Source organism: Leptonotus elevatus, chromosome 1 (genome assembly GCF_054856555.1).
Source record: "Leptonotus elevatus isolate MCC_2025b chromosome 1, RoL_Lele_1.0, whole genome shotgun sequence".
Taxonomy (NCBI): domain Eukaryota; kingdom Metazoa; phylum Chordata; class Actinopteri; order Syngnathiformes; family Syngnathidae; genus Leptonotus; species Leptonotus elevatus.
Window position 1 is genome coordinate 18,557,313 of NC_141239.1, and position 20,978 is coordinate 18,578,290.

Below are 20,978 nucleotides of genomic sequence, written 5' to 3' on the forward strand. Positions count from 1 at the left end.
TATCAGACCATAAATCTTATCAATCAATATTTTTGAGAAATGCTGTGTTATTAAAAGCTATGGAAAAACAATCATATGTCTCCTTTAAACAGAAACAAAAACTTGCCTGCTGGGTTTTTTCATCAAAGTACTGATGGGTGCTAGACGAGTGCAGGCCTGCCTTGGACCCGTCAAGGGAGATATTCTATACAAACGTCTCGGAATAAAAGGAGCACACAATATTCCTGCTTCGCTTTTCATCAATCACTTCAATCCCAAAGAATTTGGAAAGCACTGCCTGGTGGCGCCTCCGTTATTGACATGTTAAATATTGCCTTAGGATGGTTTCCAAGTGTTGACGTACAACATCTTCTTCTGTACTCCAGCTGGTGGTCAAGTGTAGGTGCGGCTTTTCATTGCCAAGACACACACAGTCCGTGACAGACTATAACAAGGGGAGCCTTGACGAGCATCAATTACTTGTCCTTTGTGTCACGCTCCATCAAGCTGATGTCACCTGCTTGTTGATGCCGCACTGCAGACAAAATGGAAATGTGCGCTTTGCCAGAAACAATCACAGACATAATGTTCCGCCCTTGTATGTTTCTGATGAGCGATGGAGATATAGATTTCAGGGAGCAGATCATGTGGGTTGAGCTCTTTACACAAACCCGGTAGCCCTTTCGCCGCTTCTATGGACTCCACAAACACACTTTTGACCATTGTTTGTCTTCATGTTGATGTATACAAACTGAAAGAGAAAGTCAGAACGCTTACCACTAAGGCTGTGCAATTAATCAAAATTCAATGACGATTTTGATTATTACCCTGCACGATTACAAAATTGCCATAATCGTACAAAAATGATTACTGATAATAGGGCTGAAACGAGTCCTCGTCATTTTTGCCTCGGATACCAGCTGAGATAGTCGTAGTCAAGCTAAGTAGCTAGTATACGGGGCTAACGCTGAGAGAACCCCAATTTCAAAATCAACCTTACCGTAGTGCTTTTATTTGGTATTTGTTTCCGGAAACGTGTCGTCGCGGTAAAGGACTGACGACATGCTCGTCTATTCAGAGTTTGTGAACAACGGCAATATAAGTGCCACAAACTGTTTCCGCGTGTTGCGACAGACGTCAGTAACACAAAGTCCTCATGTCACGTTACGCTCCAGCTAAAAGTGCTAAAACATAATTATGCTGACACTGTATTGTAGGGTGCCTGTTGCCAGCGTTTAGCGACGACTGCTAGCTAACAGCGAGCTACCAGCACCAAGCTGCAAGCCAGCCGCGCTAGCTAGCAGCGGTAAAGTGGTTCAGCCGTCTGATTACTTTAAATACTACAGCCCATAGACAGCCGGGGTAGGTTCCAGCGTGCCCGCGACCCTCGTGAGGATTAGCGGTTCAGCAAATGGATTGATGGACTGTGCTGACAGCCTGACTAATTTGCCGTTCCTACTGATTACTTATTAACAAACCAGGCTTACTCAAATGTGCTATTTATTTAGCAGACAAAATCGCTATTGTGGGTCTTACGTCACTTTAGTTCCATTGACCAAAATCGAAAAGGAGAGATTTCACTGTTTCAGAAAAAAAGAATAGTTTGCTGACAAGTAGGGGTGTTAAAAAAAATTTGATTTGGTAATATATCGCGATATTACCGCATACAATTCTCGTATCGATTCATATGCAGCTGAATTGAAAGATACATTTTTTATGGAAATATTCAACAAAATGTCTTACTTAGGGTTAGGTTTCCCACTTTAAGCATGGAAGAATGTTATATTAATGGAACATTAAGCCTTAATATTTTATTTCAATGCTGTTCAAACATGAAATAGATTCTAACCTGTTTGTTAAATACAGTGGCTCACAGTTATACGCCTGAAGTACATTTTCATACAAATCTTACATTGTACATGTACAAGTTTACTGATTAGTATTTTCTAAATTTTTGTTTAAAAAAATCGCAATAATTGACTTATCGATTCGTATCAAGATTAATCGGTATCGAATCGAATCGTGACCTATGAATCATGATACAGATCGAATCGCAAGCTACTAGGCAATTCACACCCCTACTGACAAGCACAGTTTAAGTAAAAAAAAAGAAAAAAGAAGCAGCTGATTTTCTAAAAATGAAAAACAGTTGATTGTTAATTATTACATGCAAATGTGTTTTTTGTCTTCTGTATTTATAATTGTTCTTTAACCAAGAAAAGTATATACAGGTATATTTTTATTTCTATCCAAATACCCAATTATTCGCCAGAATTTTCAGTAGGATAGTATACCAAAATATTCGATAGCTGCAGCCCTAATAATATTAATTTTGAGTTGCTTTGAGGCACACCCACACAAGTTCTTTCCCCACACACCCCCTGTCAAAACTAGCTTGCATCCCACAAGCCTTACTGCACAGTCTACACCCAAACTTAAAAATTTTGCTAACATAAATAATGTTTATTATTATAAATTATGTTTGGTCCAAAAGGAACTTTTACTGGCTGTTTCAGCAAAAAAATTATATAGTTTTGAATGATCTTGATTTCAATTGTTAACAAAATAAATAATAATAATAATAATTAATAAATAATCGAGCAACCCTACTTACCACTGTGTCATCAGTAATTATGTATTGACCAATATATGTTGCCACAGGAAACTGCAGTGTGTCCTTTGATGTTAACCATATTGTCTTTTCTATTTTTTTTTTAGCTGTTTCATGTTGCTTACATCATCATAAAGTTTGCTAATTCCCCTCGACCCGATCTGTGGGTGCTGGAACGTTCCGTGGACAACGGGAAGACCTTTACACCTTGGCAGTATTTCGCACGTAAGTTCTAAAATCAGAACATTTTTTGGGGGACAAAGCTGTAAAATCATCAAATAAATAAATAAAAACATAGCCACGCACACATATACCAATTTTTATCATCTTAAGCAACTTTGTAACTTTAAGAGACCCCACCCCACACACGACAAGGAAAAAATCAAATTGGGGAGGAAAAATCACTCTTAACTCATTGCTTTACATTTTAAATATTACCATAGTCCCAAAAAAGCAATGTTAGTTATTACAAAAACATCTAGCAGCTAGGCTAGGCTAAGCTAGGCGCTGGGGACCCTCCGACGCTACTGCAGAGTCCCGGCGAAACACGTCCGCAGCCGGATCCGCGGCGAGGACTCGAAGCACGTCCATAGTATCCAGCGCCTGATGGCGGTGCGGCTTGCAATACAGCAGCAGGAAGCGTGTAGCGCATCTATTGTATATCCTTTCCGTACACAAAATGCTCACTTTGCTCACCTCATCGAGTCCGATTTCCGATCATGTGATCGGATCGGGACATCCCTAGTGTGAGAGCTTGACCGGTATGTATATCTAACAGCAGTGAATATGAAATTCAATGGAAAAGGAAAAAAAAAGAAGAAAAAAAAGGTGAAATCGGGAAGACTTAAACTTATGATATCGACCACAGTTAGTCCTTACCAATAAATTCTCATTTGACTAGTTTATCATTTAATTCCCCTTAAAAGTCTTTGTGAAAGTCATAACAGTCCTCAGTTTATGGTAGTGTGCCATTGCGTTTTTGGTAAGGAAAGAAACAAAGTTGCAGCCATGATTTTTTTAAATGCATCGCATAATCTAACATTGTTTGCATGCAGATTCACAGCGCGAGTGCATCGAAAGGTTTGGAAAGCATCCCAACGCTCGACTCGTGAACGACGACGATCAGCTCTGCACCACAGACTATTCGAGAATCGTCCCTCTGGAGAACGGAGAGGTAAAGCAACTCAAGTGATTTTTGTGGTCCAAAAATGCTGAAAAAGAAACACGTGCTCTGTGATGTCCAGATTGTGGTGTCCTTGATCAACGGTCGGCCCGGCTCCAGAGACTTCACCCGCTCACCGGTGCTGCAGGACTTTACCAGGGCTACTAATGTGCGCCTGCAATTCCTGCGCACCAACACGCTGCTGGGCCACCTCATCTCCAAAGCCCAGAGGGACCCCACCGTTACACGCAGGGTGAGGCCCGAACTGGACCAACACAAGCAGCTGCATGATCGGTACATTTTTCCTCAGCAAGAGATGAGCTTGGAAGAGAAGTTGTACTTTACTTTCAAAAAAACAAAAAACGCTCTGTTCAAAACAGCCGGTTTTAGGGGTGTGTCACTTTTATGTAAATTACTGCACCAAGCCACGCCTTGGCCATACCCTTCTCTCTCGAAGGGGCAGTGATTCCAGTCATGGTAGCCATGTTGCTAATGTTGTGATTGGAAACGACTGGCCATGGGAGCAGAAGAAAAGAAAAATACAGACATGTCTTTTACACTTTTGAGAACTTTTTTAATATGTGGAAAAGTGGCATAAAGTTTTACCATAAGAAAAAGTAGCATAACGTTACTATAGAGACTATGTTGTAGTGTTAGTTTGTCATTGTTTAGGCAATGGTTATTTTGCCGTAACCGGCAAATCTCCCGCAAACGTTATTTTGCCGTGAATGTCTCAGATTTGCCGTGAATGCTTGTAGACATTTACAAGCGGTTATGAATGTGCACATTTAGGCCACTGCGCGGTCGCAACGTGCAAGCCGTCTCGTCGAGACCACTTAGCGGCCGGTTAGCATCACAAAGTCATGTCAACTAGGTGGCGAGTTGCCAGTCACGGCAAATTAACCACCGCAGATTATATCTTGACAAAACAATACACAACCGTTTCAAATTATCCAACCATCGTCTGCTTCATCATATCTGACCTCTTGTAACCAAATAACCTCCACACGACAAATGTAGCTCCCACTTTACGCACTAAGAATACACCAGTGATATGGTAGAAGGTGCACCTCTCTTATTAGAAAGGATAGGAAGGAAGGCTAAATCAAAAATGTTAAACTTACATCTTTCCAGTTTGCAGTCGGGTCACACTGTTGGGACCGATCCATTATGTTTAAACGTGTTACAAATCCAACTCTGAACAGGCTTTCACTAACAAAACAGTCCTTTGAGAAATTATGCCGGTACACGTCCTTCAAAAATAGAATTAATCAATTCTTCTCAAAGACTTGGGACGAAGGAAGCAACCACTTTTGCGAGCATGGGGAGGAAAAGAAAGGAGCAGCCAGCTTCTTGAATTTCTGTGGGCGTGACAAACCTTTAGACCAGAGGCGGTGCCACTAACCCGAAGGGGCGGGGTCGAGTGGACTTCCGTGTCTTTTTGACGTCACTAAGTCACGGAAGTTTAATATGCCCGTTTTGAAGCACACATTTTAGAAAGGAGGAGAAAGCTGAAGAAGTCGCGGACTGACTCTTTTCATACCTGGTTGGATTGTAGACAGGCCGAGGATGCATATTATTGATAGAAAACCCAACTAAAGTGCATTTTCATACTATGGGACCTTTAAAGCCTTCTGTATGCTCTAGCACAGGGGTGTCAAACTCATATTAGCTCAAGGGCCACATGGAGGAAAAGATATTACCAAGCGGGCCGGATCGGTAAAAAAGAAAAAGAAAAAGGTATATAACTTAAAAACAATTGGCGTCAATTATACGCAAATTTGCACTATTTGTGGGTTAGCCCTACATTATTACAGGGCTCAAATATAATTATATCGTTCCAAAAAATAACAGGAATGCAAATGGAACGCAGCAACACTTTGCCTGTATGAGTTCCAGACGTGTTGTCGCTACCTCTTTTGTGTATATATTGTTCCCAGAATGCATTGTGTGGCACAGTTAATGAAGTTATAAGGACGTTAATCCTTGTTATATGTGTTTATATTACCAGTAATTTAATTTGTGTCGTATTTAACACGTTTATGTCGGTCTAGGATTTAATTTTATTTATTTTTAAACAAACCGTAACTTTAGGTGGTGTGTAAAATAATGACATCCAGGGCAATTCCATGTACAAGTTGCATTGATTCTATCTGAGGATAGCTTGTGAAATTATTAATTTATGTTTTCTTAGGTGGGTGTGACAATCAGAAGTACTTTAATTTAATTCAATTGATTGTGGACACCTGATTAATTGGTCAGACTACTAATTTTTTTTAACTTTACAAAATCATCTCGCTGTCCAGATTAAATCCCTTTGCGGACCTGATCTGGCCCGCGGGCCGTATGTTTGACACCTGGCTCTAGCATTAAAAAAACACCAACATAAAAAAACATATAAATACCTATTTGGGAGTGCAGGACAAAGTATTTACATTTTTTTATACGTTTTTTGGGTTTGAATGACTACTTATTGCATCATATCACAAAATGCAATCTAATGGAATTATCTTCATAACCTTCCTGGATTTTGCCGCATGAAGTTGAAATGAATACTTGACAGGTGTTGATGATTTTATGAGTCAGCCCATAAAATTATCCTTGCCACTCACCGTGTGTAATTAACTACTGCTGCCAAGCAACCAAGGAAAATGCTTTAATTGTGTGTGTGTTTTTTTGTTCAGTACTACTACAGTATCAAGGACATCAGCATCGGCGGGCGCTGCGTGTGTCACGGCCACGCTCAGGGGTGCGGGGCCGCTCGCGACCCGGAAAACCCAAACAAGTACGTCATCCTTCGGAAAAAATGGTTCACCTCTCACTGCACCTCCAGCAGCTCTTCTCCTGAGCTCGTCAAACGTTAACTTCCTTCCAGCATCTGCGTTTTTTCATTAACAGACATTTTCAACAGTGGAGACATTCTTCCAGCCTGCCTTTTTACCTCTTGTGTTTGTTTTTGGATATCACAATAGCGAAAGACTCGATTGTCAGCTGCAACGATAACATTGTAAACGAATGATGTCATGTCAATGGCAATGCGTTTTTCAAAGTGATACTTGACAGAAACATAGTATAGCTCTGTGTACTGATTAACTTAAATTGGATACACACTAGGGATTGCACTACTACTAAATAATCATGAATGAAAGTCAAGTATCAGGTGTGGAATTCCAATAAAACACGACAGCATGTAACACATGCTAATTGGTATTGATATTTATGATGTTCTGCTCCATGCCTTCTACATTCTGTCAACAGGCTCCAGTGTGAGTGCCGACACAACACCTGCGGTGAGTCATGTGAGCGCTGCTGCCCGGGTTTCAGCCGGAAGCCGTGGCGCGCCGCCACTGTCGACAGCCCCAACGAGTGTCAACGTAAGTGCTGGGACGCGCCGTCTGACTGTGTTGTGCTGAGGACTGAAGTGTCCACTTGCTGCTGTTGTCGATGCCCTGATATGGTATCACTCAGCGCCTCATTGAGACTGGGGAGGGCATTCCTCATATGGTATGCGTGCGGATGAGTTCAAACTACTAAATAAAAGTAAAATAATATAGGCAATTATAAACATTCGGCGTGGAAAACTCAGTTGCTTATTCTTTGCTTTTTTTTTTTTTTTTACTATTTGTGGTCTTCCACAAATAGTATTTTACAGTAGTAGAAGAATAAACAAAATGCTATGCTAACTGTTAGCTGGCCTAGGAAGCAAATTGTGGTTGCGTTCCCTTATCATGTACACTACAGGATCATCGCTCAGAATCATCTTTTATTGACATCTGACAAAAGAGGAAAACTTATGATCTGATTAGTGCACTCACAGACATTAAATGTACTAGAGTTAATTTTATCGGCCATTTAAATGTTTTTTGTCTCAGTGTTAGTTCAATTTCAATCACACTTGTTAGTTTTTATCATAGTTAGTCAACCTCATCCCTTTTTTTAGTCGACTGTAAGTCGAGCATTTTAGTCTTTATTTTAGTCCAAGAAAACATTAATCCTATTCGTCTAATTTTAGTCAACAGAAACTGTCAACATTTTAGTCTAGTTTTAGTCAATCATTTTGGCCTTTTATTTATTTTTTGTCAGCATATAATGAATATTTCCATCTAATCTCAAATTAAATTTTCTCTCATCTTTTTGATTTATAGAATAACTTCACACACAATTACAGTATATCAACAAGTGGCTATTATGACTCCATGCTACAAGCTAGTACATTAGCTAGCATTATTTAGTGGTCGGATTAACATTGTTTGATTGTTATAGCTGTTGGATTAATGTTACGTTGGACTCACTAGCTGCAAAGGGGGTGTGTCACTATGTGGTAGTGACAGATTAGCAGAGAGAGGATCATCATTTTCATCTAATTTTTGTTTGTGAACTAAAATGTCCATAGATTTGACTCCAGCCTTTATTAAGTGAACTGCATTTTCGTCTCGTCTTCATTAGTCGCCGAAAATACGTACCGATTATTATTATTATAGTCCCAATTATTGTTTTTTAATGGGGGTTTTAGTCTAGTCTAGACTAGTTTTTGTCCAGTGAATAATGTGTGATGACAAAAATATTTTCGTTTAGTTTTCATTAACGAAATTAACACTAAAATGTAGAAGTGCCATTCTGAAGTTTAGCTTTGCTTTCTTTCAGTTATACAGTAGCTACACTTTTCAAATGCACATTCAGTGAGAGGATGATACTTCTTGGCTTTCTATATTGTATGAAAGGAGCATTAGGTAGTAATTGAAGGATTCTTTTTGTTTTTTTTGCGCATGTTTCCAATTTTTTATTGATATTTTAGTAATAGTGTATTTTAAACAAAATTAATCAACAGCATATTGTCGTTTTAACCAGGGATGAGCGAGTACGTATCGGGCCTTAATATACGTATCGGTACTCGTAACAGCAGCCTGCACCAGTTTCAATGTCCTCTTGGGCTGTTTTATGATCAGAAATGAGAAATTAGGAAAATACACAATTGCCATTATTTTCATGCAATTTTACGGGAAAATGCTATATGTGGATATAATAATATCATTTATTGTTTTTTTGGGGGGGGGGGGTTGATGAATCAAATGAATATTATCATTCCATATTTTTCACATCTTTAATTAAAATATATAATATAATTACTATGAATATATGAGTTGTTGGCTTATTTTATTAGTGCTGTCAAGTGATTTACATTTTTTAACTAAATAATCATACAATTTTTCATAACTAATTGCAATTAATCACCTTTTTCTGCTCTGCTTTTTTTCGAAGCTTGTAACAAATATTCACTTGAGTAAAATCAAAAAAAACAACAACACAACTTTTAAACAAAACGATCAAAATAGACTCAGCTTTACAGGCCCCCCCCCCCTTTTTTTTCATCATAGAAACAAATCTCAAATCTTCTCTAGGTTTAGTTGTGCCCACAAAAAGGGTCGCTCTACGAGGCCCCAAGGAGGGAACTCGTGGAGAGTATTTGAACATTACTTGAGATTTCTCCAACAACTGTCAAGCAAGTAAAACCAAAAATAAAACTACCTGCAGTCTGTCAGTGGCTAAGTTTGGCTGCAGCTTTTGGGCCATAACAGGAAGTAAATAAAACATACAGTTAACAGAGTTTTTTTTATGCTTTAAAGAATTTAAATGAATATATTTAATATATTATATTTGATTAATATGAGTTAATTCTTATATTTTTTCTATTCAGTGTGGCAATTATACTTACTTTTAGTGTTTAAATTTAAACACAATTAAGACAAAAAAGTGTGAGGATTTGTTCTGTATGCCTAATCACTGATAAAACAGAAACATGATTATGCATCTTAGTTTGGATTTGATTGTTTCTCGTAATACTTAACAAGCAGTTCCTTCGCTCCTGGAGCTTAAACGCAGTTATGTGAGTTCTACTGGGGCTTATAGATTAATTTGATGTATTTATGTGTGTTGGGGGTTTCCTCCTCAGCCTGCCAGTGCTTTGCTCATGCCGCCGACTGTTATTACGACCCAGAGGTGGAAGCCAGAGGAGCAAGTTTAGACATCTCCGGTGGTCACAGCGGAGGAGGCGTGTGCATCAATTGCCAGGTATGAAGCGCTCGTCAAGTCTGAACTGATTCCTGTGTGTGAGTGTGTGTTTGTGCGTGTGTGTGTGTGTGTGTGTATACATATGCGTGTACGTGTTTTTAGTCGGGGAGGAAATAAATAGACAGTCTGACCTCAACTGATCCCACTTCCGACGCTCAGTGATAGAACTCCCCACTGACTGATGTATTAAAACACACTACAGTAGTATTGCATTCTGATTGGCCACTATCAGCTCCACCTGTAAAACCGAATGAGATCAAAACAAGAACTTCTTCTGACCAATAAACCACCATTTCTTTTTAGCACAACACTGCTGGAGCAAACTGCGAGCGATGCATTGAAGGCTACTTCCGACCTTATGGAATCGCACCTGAGTCTCCCACTGGATGCATACGTGAGTGATATTTTACTTGCCGTCATATAGAGAGGAGCAAGCAAAAAAGAAACTTCATAAATAGAGTAACTTAAACTAATCTTATCCCAAAATGAATTTATTTATTTATTTATTTGTTTATTTATTTATGTATTTATTCAAATTGAAATCCATTCCCCAGTGTTTTAATAACATGTCTGCTTGAGAGAGTAGCTCAGTCTCATGCAAGTGGGCGATTGTTCACCCCATCTGTTACCATGACGACCAGTCATTGATTTAGCCAAGCAAGGGCTTCTACTAAAGCGTTAAGCCAGGCCAGCACCGCCCTTGCATCGACAGCTTCATCGTGCCGTTTTCAGAAGCTAATGCAGCTCTGCTTACCTATTAATTTTGACAAGCCAGCACAAGCAGGGTTGTCTGTCAGGTGTTTCAGACCGTGTAGTCTGTGCATCACTTGAAAGTGCCTTTGGATCTTCACCCAGCCTTAAATGATCCTGTCACGGGCGGAGAAACTCAATGCGTGGGAGGTTATTATGTGACTTGATGACTTGACGTGATGCAACAGGCCTTGCTACATTTTCTGAGGTTATCAACTAACAATACATTTACTCAGTTGTTTAATTTCACACTTAACTCATTCACTCCCAGCCATTTTCACTGAAGCAATTCCCTTCACTCCCGGCTGTTTTACTGGATTTTGACTGATTTTGCAAGGCCCACAGAATATTCTGTTCTATTGCTATAAAAACATGGAAGATACCAAAAGAAAGATTAGTCTATTCTTTCATCAGGAAAAAAAAGTAAATTTATATCTGTTTCCGTTTTGCAGCAATTAGCATTAGAATATAGCTAAGTTTCATCATTATTCACAAATCTATTTAGAACTGTGAGTGAATGAGCATTTTTTAACATGGACCTGGTTGATCTCTTATGCTCTGCTGCCACCTGCTGGCCAATTGTGTAATAACTACCATTTCTTCAACCGTTCTTTGCAGTTGAGAGGCTGCATCAAATTCTGTATGCTGGAGCATTTAAAAAAAAAAAGTTTAAAAAACGTATAAATACGTCTTAAGGACACTTAAAACATTTAAAATAGAACGTATTTGTACGTTATTTGGAGCAAATGAGTTAATGGGTGGACAGGCACCCCAGAGACACATCAATTTATAAAAGTCATTAAACAGTCACTTTTCCATATTTCCCCTTCAAGCATGATCCATACATATTTCCCCAAAAATGCAGGAAATTAAGTAACTTATGATTCTACGTCATGCTAAAGCCCTTTCTCGGAGTTCTGTGAGACTTTCTGAGTATTCCTTAATCCAGTGCCATTCAGCATATCCTCCCGCTGAATTTGAACTTTTCCAGTTGCCGCTGAACACAATGAGAAATTCTGCAGAACAAATGAGGCAACAGGTGGCGATGTGCAAGAGCAGTCAGGGAGCTGATTGGATAAAAGAACAATGGGAGCCGGGCTGTGCTGATAATACACAGCAGGTGTGTGAGCGTGTGTGTGCATGGTGGGGGGCTTTAAGGCAGGACTATTCTGTAAATTGCTAGACTCTCCGTCTTGCTCGCTTAATGCATGAAAAAGGAAACACAAGTGCGTCCAACATAAAATAGTTATATATAGAAATGTACGTCATTGCTCTCAAGTGGGCTCTTCTCTTGTTTACATTTCTCTTGCACTTCATGTCTGCTCCTCCTTTTAGGAATAGCCTCGACAAAGTGGAGGATTTAAGTCGGGGGTGGGAAGTTACTGACCGAGGGCCAAGCGGAACATTTCATCCAGCCCACCATGCAATCATAAATTTGATTAAAAATAAATAAATAAATAAAAAACCTACAGTGCAAAAACTGAAATCTTAAGTAAGCTATCATTTCTTAAATTTAATCTAAATTAACTTATTTTGCTTTGGCAAGTTATTTTTACTTAAAATGAAATAGTCAGGCAAGATTATTCTGCTTATTTTAAGATACATATTACTTAATTATCTTATTTGATCAAGCAGTCTTGGCACAGACAGTTTTCAGTACTGTGAGGCTTTAAACAAGCAACATCAAAAGTCCAGAACTGGGGTTTTCTTATTTTAAGATTTTGCATAATTTAGCAATAAGATAAATGGAAAAAATACAAGTATGAAAAACAATCAGACGAAAGTGCAATATAGCTTAAGTGGTTCGTGTAGTTATCTTAACTAAGCAAATTTTTTCTTCTTCCAGTACCAGCTCAGTGGTCTACCAGCGGTAGAGTGCCAACCCTCGGACTTGGAGGTTGTGGGTTCAATCCCTGGCTGGGTTATATCAAAGACTATAGACTAAGACCTCCCGGCTTGACACTCCGGCTAAGTTATCCAAGCGTAAAAAAATACTTATGTATTTAAAGAAAATAGTTCTATTTATTACAGCTTGAAAAAGTCAACATTACTTGTTTTTAGTCTAAAAATACTATTTTCAAGACCACTGTGGTTGAAATGTATAGAGGACCAAAAGTGCCAAAATTAAAACATTTAATAAATGAATACGCCAATAAATAATAAAATAAATGTGTCATGAAATAATTAAATGTGTCATTTATTAATTAAATATGTAATTAAATAAACCAATAATTAAATACATGTGTCATTAATTACATTACCTACATATATAAATATATATATATATATATTTCTGTATTTATTTATTTCATGTTCCCGTGTTGGAGCGTTCCATTCATTTATTTTATCTGTCAAACAAGCCCGTCAAAGTTTGTGGGCGGGGCTAATTCACTCAAATCTTGTCTAATCGACTGCTTCGGCCTGAAGAGGTTAGAAACATGCCGGTAACGATGATGGATTTTTTTTGCTGATATAGAGTGATCGAGGCTTGTTATTGTGCAAAACCGACATCAAAATCAAAAACTATTTCGCTAAAGTACGGTTTTGACTTCCATTGAAGAGTGATTTGCTTCAGAGGAGCAGTTCTCGTAATGTCCCGCCTCGACTCTCGTGAGATCTCGCGGTTCTTGTAGGTCACGTCACGCTAACGTCTCCTCATGAACGTCACGAGAATAAATAGTATTCGTGTATGGAGCCGCGGGCAGCCTTGGCTCAATAACACTTGTTGTCCTCTCAGGAAGCAATTCCGACACAAAAGCGAGTGGCCCTGTACTTCCACCTTCCTTTTCTTCTTTTTACCGGGCGGGGTCACATGACTACAGGAAATGCGAAAAAAGTGACTTCCATTTCAACACGTCTCAAAAAGCACCTCATGAGAGTGTAAATCTGAGTCTAATGGTAACGCACCTATTGAGGTCAATAGCGCCACCCAGCCTATCGAATTGTGTTTACTAGCTACTCACTCTGCATCAATTCATTATTCTGAAATGGATTTGCCTTGACTTGGTGATCAGGGTGACCAATCAGGTGCTAGGACCTGCCCACCAAAATTTGATGGGTGTGTTTGACAGATAAAATACATTTATGAAACGCCGCAATTCAGTCACCATGAAATAAATAATTAAATAGAGATTTTTTTTTTTTTATATATATATATATATATTTACTAGGGGTGTTAAAAAAAAATAGATTTGGCAATATATCACAATATTACAGCACACAATTCTCGTATCGATTCTTATGCAGCCGATTTTTAAAGATCAATTTTAGATGGAATTATTCAACAAAATGTCTTACTTAGGGTTAGGTTTCCCACATTAAGCATGGAGGAAAGTTATATTAATGGAACATTAAGCCTTAATATTTTATTTCAATGCTGTTCAAACGTGAAACAGATTCTCACGTGTTTGTTAAATACAGTGGCTCACAGTTATAAGCCTGAATTACATTTTCATACAAATCTTACAGTGTACATGTACAAGTTTATTGATTAGTATTTTGAAAATTTTTGTTTAAAAAAATCGCAGTAATTGACTTATCGATTCATATCAAGATCAATCGGTATCGAATCGAATTGTGACCTATGAATCGTGATACAGATCGAATCGCAACTAGGCAATTCACACCCCTAACATTTACAAATAATCAAAAGCAATATCATTAATTAATGACACATTTAATAACACATTGATTTGTTTAATTCCATATTTAATTAATAAATGAAATATTTAATTAATTAATGACACATTTATTTAAATATTTATTGGTGTATTAATTTATTAAATTTTGGCACTTTTGGTCCTCCATAGATATGGGCCTAGTATTATTTTATTATTTTTCTAAATCTTACAGGTAAATTGAAGTTAAAAAAATTTGTTCTTTAAGCAGATAATTTTGCTTATTTGAAGTAATAATTTTCTTATTTTACAATTTATTTTCTTAAATGTTCTACTGTCCTTTTTGCAGTGTAACTCAATGGATATTTACTGAAAATCCCTGCAACAGTTGTTTGCTGCCTTATAATAAGATAAGTTCAGGAATGCGTGGCTTAACCTTGACAAGTGTCAATCTTCGGTCATTTTCTGTTCCTTGTCTTCATTTTTGCGTCCACCATCCATGAAAGCATTGCTTGCAAAGATACGTTGTAACAAACCGCATGTGTGTCCGCAGCCTGCAGGTGTGACGAGCGGACCACGGCGGGCTGTGAAATGGGTTCCGGGAGGTGCGTGTGCAAAGTGCCGTTTGCAGGAGAGAACTGTGAGCGCTGCGCAGACGGACACTATTACTACCCTCGGTGCATTCGTAAGTTCACTTTTGAGAAGGAAGTGAATGTACGTGACGGATTGTGTCATGTGACCTGTGACAACTTGAACCCACTTGCATTTCATGTGAAGGGTTTGTTTTCTGTCTGTCAGATTTTTGCCTTGAGGTGACAAAGGCAAATGTTAAAGATAAGCATTAAATGCAGTAAATGCACACACGTCAACGTTTCGGCCATACGTGTCACCTTCGGCATGCTTGAACAGCTTGTAAACCGAGAGAGACATATTAGACACACAAGTAGCATTTCCTCATCTTATCACCTCCTTAAAGTCTGCCAGGGCGGAAAGATAAGCTCTGAGTATTTTTTTTTCTCATTCCAGGGTTGACTTTACTTTTGTTTTCTATAAGATATGGTTGATCTAAATTGGGAATGACTTTTTTAATGGAAATATTTCTTTTTTATTATTATTATTATTTGGGGGGGGGGGGGGGGGAAAGGGGGGGGATAATAAAAAAGAATAAAAAAAAGAATAAAAAACAAAAAAGGGAATGGAAATATTTGAGTCACATTGGACATTTACTACACGTAATTTTTTTTAACACTATTTCAGTTTGTTAATATTTTTACGTTGTTTTTACATTCTTATTTTTTACAGTCTTGTTACATAAAATTTATATCTTCTTGAAAACTACTGCCAGATGAATCTGTGAAAAGGGCAGGTCGTAATATCAAAAGAAACTTTATTTATTTAGCACCTTTCATTCCTAACTCAAAGTGCTGAGTAATAAAAACAATCCATAGTTCAATAAAAAGAAAAACACACCCCTTCCCCCAATATGACCACACGCAGAGAAACCATGTGAGGAAAGGCACCGCATCCACACCGAGAGGAATGACGGCCCGATACAAAGGAAGACTTTAATTGTTAAAGTTGCATTGCGACTCCCTTTTTTCCCCGTTGGATTCAAACGTATTGATTGACCTTCTTTGCGTTTGCAATCAGGTTATCCTGAGTACCAGGCAACCACAAAATCCCCCGCAGGACCCATTACAGGTGAGCGTAGATTTGGTTTATGATTAATGGTAGTACAGAATACTGTAATATTAATAATATTCTAATCCTGTTGTATTTCTTGCCCTCTGTTTAGTGCCTACTGGCTGCCCTGTGGGTTATTTTGAATCCATCATTTGTCAACGTAAGTCGGATTTTACACCACCATATATACATACTGTACATCTTACATACAATGTGGGTATTATTTTATTGTATCTCACAATATATTTACTAGGGGTGTGATTTGCCTAGTACCTGGTGATTCGATTCGTATCACGATTCAAAGGTCACGATTCGATTCGATACCGATTAATCCCGATGCAAATCTATAAATTGATTATTGCGATTTTTTTAACTCAAATTTAGAAAATACAAATCAGTAAACTTCTACATGTGCACTGTAAGATTTGTATGAAAATGTGTTTATCTGAAAATTCAAGCTTATAACTGGGCCACTGCATTTAACAAACCGGTTGCAGTCTGTTTCATGTCTGAACAGCACTGAAATAAAATATTAAGGCTTAATGTTCCATTAATATCACATTCTTAATGTGTGAATCCTAACCCTAAGTAAGACGCTTTGTTGAATATTCCCATGAAAAATGTATGTTTAAAAATCGATGCGGCCGCATATCGAATCGATTCAAGAATTAATATCGCGATATATTACCGAATCGATTTTTTCTAACACCCCTAAAATTTACAAATATTTGTAAATAAATATCTATGTATGTATTTATTTATTTTACTACACAAAATAAACTGTACATACCTGCTGACTTTCCAACTGGGGTCATAGATAGTCTATCAGTCATTTAATGGGCATTTCTCTTTTTTGTTTTTTTGGACCTCTTCTTCATCATGCATTGTCAGAATGATGAATAAAGAAGAAAAACTGAGAGACTTTCCTTTAGTTACCTTTCTTGTTAGGGAAAACTGTCAGTAACTGAAGCGTGTGTGCTATTATACACACGCACAAAACTAGCAGAAACTCCACTGCGCCTTGAACTCGAAATTAACACAAAATCAATCAATAAATCAATCAATGAGGGCTAGGCAATAAATCTAATTAATTAGATTTATCGTTATTTTAAAAATCTAATGGTTGAAAATTTGCGAAATTGTAAAATCGAGTTTATGTTAAAACTGATTTAGAATCGGTATACGTTATTGTTGTCTAAACATTTTGCAAATGAATTATTTTTGAATAAATTAAACTTTTAAATAAGTGTTTGTTGGGTTTATAAGATTGAAAATTTATTAAAATCGTAATCGTCCTGAATGACTAAAATAATCGAGATTTTATTTTTTGCCATACAATCCATCATTTATATAGCACTTTTCATCCTAAAATAATTTAACTTAAAGTGCTTTACATGATTAAAAAAAAAATCCACAGCAACCCCCCCCCCCCCCAAAAAAAAACGATACTGGCCCACAAAAATTAAGAAAAAGACAAAAACCTGCGCATACCAACAAAAATTAAAAATCAAACAGCTGATCTAAGAAACCCGAGGCTCAGCACAGGGCAGCCTGGTGATGAATACACCATCTCAAAATGAACAAAACGCAACTGAAGAAGTAGTTCTCGAGAAGAACTGGAGTTGAGAGTCAATCGTTGGCATTTACTGTGTGTGTGTGTTCGTATTCAGGGTGTGCGTGTGACTCCAGAGGGACAGAGCGCAAGGTGTGTGACGCTTCGGGACGCTGCCTGTGTCGTCAAAATGTGGCGGGCCAGCAATGTGACCGTTGCGGACCAGGCTACCACTCCTTCCCAAACTGCCACGGTGGGACACACGTACACACATAAACTTGATCTTATGATGAATTTATAAATGCTTTAAATTGTGCATCATGACCTTGTCATCTCTAGCCAAGTGAACGTGTTAAAGCTACTGAACGTAGAATATTCCATTTCGAATCGCTACTGCCGCCTGCTGAGGAAAAATGAAACTGCACATACCGTTCTTCACGTGCACACCACGCACGTGACGTCACATTCGCAGGCAGGGTGCGGGAAATTCTAACCCGAATCCAGTCTGAAAACTATTGGCCAGAGGCTTGCAGGAGTACCCATTGTGAACAGCTAAGGTGTTAATCTATTAATTAGAAGGCATTTCAGTCATAAATGGTCAAATAAAAAGCTTATTGTAAAAAAAATTTGGGGGGAAAAGTTCCATATTGCAGCTTTAAAGATGGACTCTTAATATGAAAAGAAAAATGGACTGAGCTGTCACCAATGTCTTACAAATGCAATTATGCCATCTAGTGGCAGAAAAATATCACACTCGTTTTTTACAGGTACAGTACATCTAAACTAAAACTAAATTTTATGAATTATTATGAAATTGACTAAATAACTAAAAGACGCAGCCATATTTTTAATACTTTAACATTGTGTTCCACTTTGATGTTGACGAGTATGAAAATATTTTATTGTACATTTTATTGTACATTTAGAACAAATGCCAAATTTGCGATTAATCGTGAGTTAACAATTGAAGTCATGCGATTAATTACGATTAAAAAATGTAATCGCCAGGGGGCCAAAGGTGTTTTCTTTTATAGGCCCTCAGAGCACCCGATAATTTGGTGACAGAAAGTAGATTGGAATTTAGACTGGGTAAGAGTGGGTCCAAGTTGTGGCGCAGGTTCTGAGCTCCGCGGATTTGTGTGGTGGATGTCATTGTATTTCATTCATAGATGTGATAACAGTATGCATTGTAGACATCAATTATTACTATGTGTGCGCGTGGCTTGTCACAAATATATATTATTAAAGATAAATACAGATTTTTAATTGAGGCCTTCATTCATTAGTGTGTCATTGAAAAAGGACTATATTTTTTACAAAGTAGTCTCCAGTAAGCATCAAAAGTGTCCAAATGACCCAATTATATTGTTCATGGGTTAAATGTGACATGATGTATTTCTTTCCGCATCTCCAGCGTGTCTTTGCGATGGGGCCGGCGTGGCTGCGAGTGTCTGCGGTGCGAGCGCTCAGTGTGTTTGCCTCCCCAACTATGGAGGTCAGCGCTGTGAGCAATGTGCACCGGGCTACTACGGGTACCCGGAATGTGCTGGTGAGTTGTGTCAAAAACAAATGCTTCATTTATTCTTTTGGGGTTGAACAGAATAAGACTTTATTAGTCTCCTGATGGCAACATTATCTTTTTTTTTTTTTTTACAAGAGTGAATGACAAGATACAGTCTATTAAAAATGTCTATGTAAATTTCTATGACATAAGGCAGTTTGACTCTTGTAGTAGCGCTGGAGGTTGGTTGACCTCAGAGTATCTTCAGTTGACACCCAAAAAAATCGCCTCAAGGCCACACAGGGCTCAAACAATGGCCGTGCATGTGGACAAAACAACCTTGAGGCTATCTGCAATCTGTTGTATCATGAGCCGAAATGGCGAGAAGCAAATTCAAGTTAAAAATAAGTATTATGTGTGTTTGATAAAGAACAAAGACTCAACTCTTTATTCCATAGAAACGCCTGCCTAGCAGTTTGTAAAAGACTAATTTTATATTTTTCACAAATGAATTCACCTTTTGGGGAGTTGCTCAATATGTGCGAAAAATTACAGTTGGTAAAAATGTATATATTTTAGGGATCCCTTAACACAAGCCCCAAACACCTACTCGGTAAGATTAGTACAAAATTAGGCGACAATGTCGATCAAATCAGGACACATGAAAAAACCTGAAGGACCCAAGCTTAAAATTGGCCGGGAAGTCGGCCATTTTAGGTAGTAGTGGACATTTTGGGTAGGGATGCACAATAATATCGGTGGTTGATAATTATCGACAATTATCAACCCCTCCCCTCTCCTATGGTGGTGTTGCATATTTGTGACATCATAAAGCGCACGACCTTGTGTTTACAGAAGATGCGTCATGGCGACATGGCAGTCGCCAGTGTGGGCTTTCTTTTCTGTGTTGCATTTTTAAAACATGATTGTTTTGTTTTGGCAAACTCAAAATGAGTTACTGGTTGTCTTTGAAGCAGATATATCAATAAAATGCTGCTTCATGGTTCTTTACACAATGTTTCAATGTATTTGTACATGTTAGGACTCGAAAGTATATTTGTTTTCAAGTTCATTTTGCAAACAATTATCGGCTTACTTATCGGTTATCGACATCGGCACTTCCTAAATTATTGGTTTATCGGTATCGGTTGAAAATAGCATTATCGTGCATCCCTAATTTTGGGTGAATTCCAGGAATTGTAGCTTACTAACGAATTCACCCACCTGAGCCCCAATTGAAAAATGTTCATTGCTTATAATATCTACCATGGGTGGAACATGTCGTGAAACTTTGATTATGTTGTTTTGCAATTTTGCCATAAAAAAAGGGTCTGAGGTAGCGGTGTTAAAAAAAAAAATCGATTCGGCAATATATCGCGATATTACAGCGCGCAATTCTCGAATCGATTCGATAAGCGGCCGAATAAATTTTTAAACATCAAATTTTTTATGGGAATAATTCAACAAAACATCTTACTTAAGGTTAGGGAATGTTATATTAATGGAACATTAAGCCTTAATATTTTATTTCAATGCTGTTCAAACATGAAACAGATTGCATCAGATTGTTTGTTAAATAAAGTGGCTCACAGTTGTAGGCCTAAAGTTTCAGATAAAAAAATAAATGTTCGTACAAATCTTACACAGTGTACATGTTTACGGATTAGTATTTTCTAAATTTGAGTTTTAAAAAATCGCAATAATCAATGTATAGATTTGTATCGGGACGAATCGGTATCGAATCGAATCATGACCTATGAATCGTGATACAAATCGAATCGCCAGGTACCAGGCAATTCACACCCCTAGTCTGAGGGTGGTTTTTTTGCTAACTGGTTTATTTTAGAACTGTAATTGCTGGCGGAATTTGTTGCTTCCACATTGACTCTTCTCATGCATCTTTTTATGGCCTCCTCGGCGAAGCATACGTTCGTCTCCCACGCTGCCCAATGCACCTCACGTCCTCTTAATTTCATATACTGTACTTTGAGTGACACGGCATCTCCCGTCTTCCTTTTAAGGAATTCAACTGGCCCAGAAACGACAACTGTTTT

General features: G+C 38.0%; 1 protein-coding gene across 2 annotated transcripts in view; it reads left to right on the forward strand.

The window, feature by feature from the left end:
- Window positions 1–20,978, forward strand: part of LOC147181156 (laminin subunit alpha-3-like) — a 104,369-nt gene that overhangs the window by 23,628 nt on the left and 59,763 nt on the right. For both annotated transcript variants that reach the window (XM_086080472.1, XM_086080483.1), the window contains exons 3-14: window positions 2,698–2,815; window positions 3,646–3,764; window positions 3,835–4,005; window positions 6,437–6,537; window positions 7,011–7,126; window positions 9,703–9,821; window positions 10,125–10,215; window positions 14,742–14,873; window positions 15,839–15,889; window positions 15,984–16,031; window positions 17,542–17,676; window positions 18,838–18,972. In XM_086080472.1, the coding sequence (XP_085936598.1) occupies window positions 2,698–2,815; window positions 3,646–3,764; window positions 3,835–4,005; window positions 6,437–6,537; window positions 7,011–7,126; window positions 9,703–9,821; window positions 10,125–10,215; window positions 14,742–14,873; window positions 15,839–15,889; window positions 15,984–16,031; window positions 17,542–17,676; window positions 18,838–18,972 (1,336 nt within the window). The remainder of the gene's footprint in view (window positions 1–2,697; window positions 2,816–3,645; window positions 3,765–3,834; window positions 4,006–6,436; window positions 6,538–7,010; window positions 7,127–9,702; window positions 9,822–10,124; window positions 10,216–14,741; window positions 14,874–15,838; window positions 15,890–15,983; window positions 16,032–17,541; window positions 17,677–18,837; window positions 18,973–20,978) is intronic.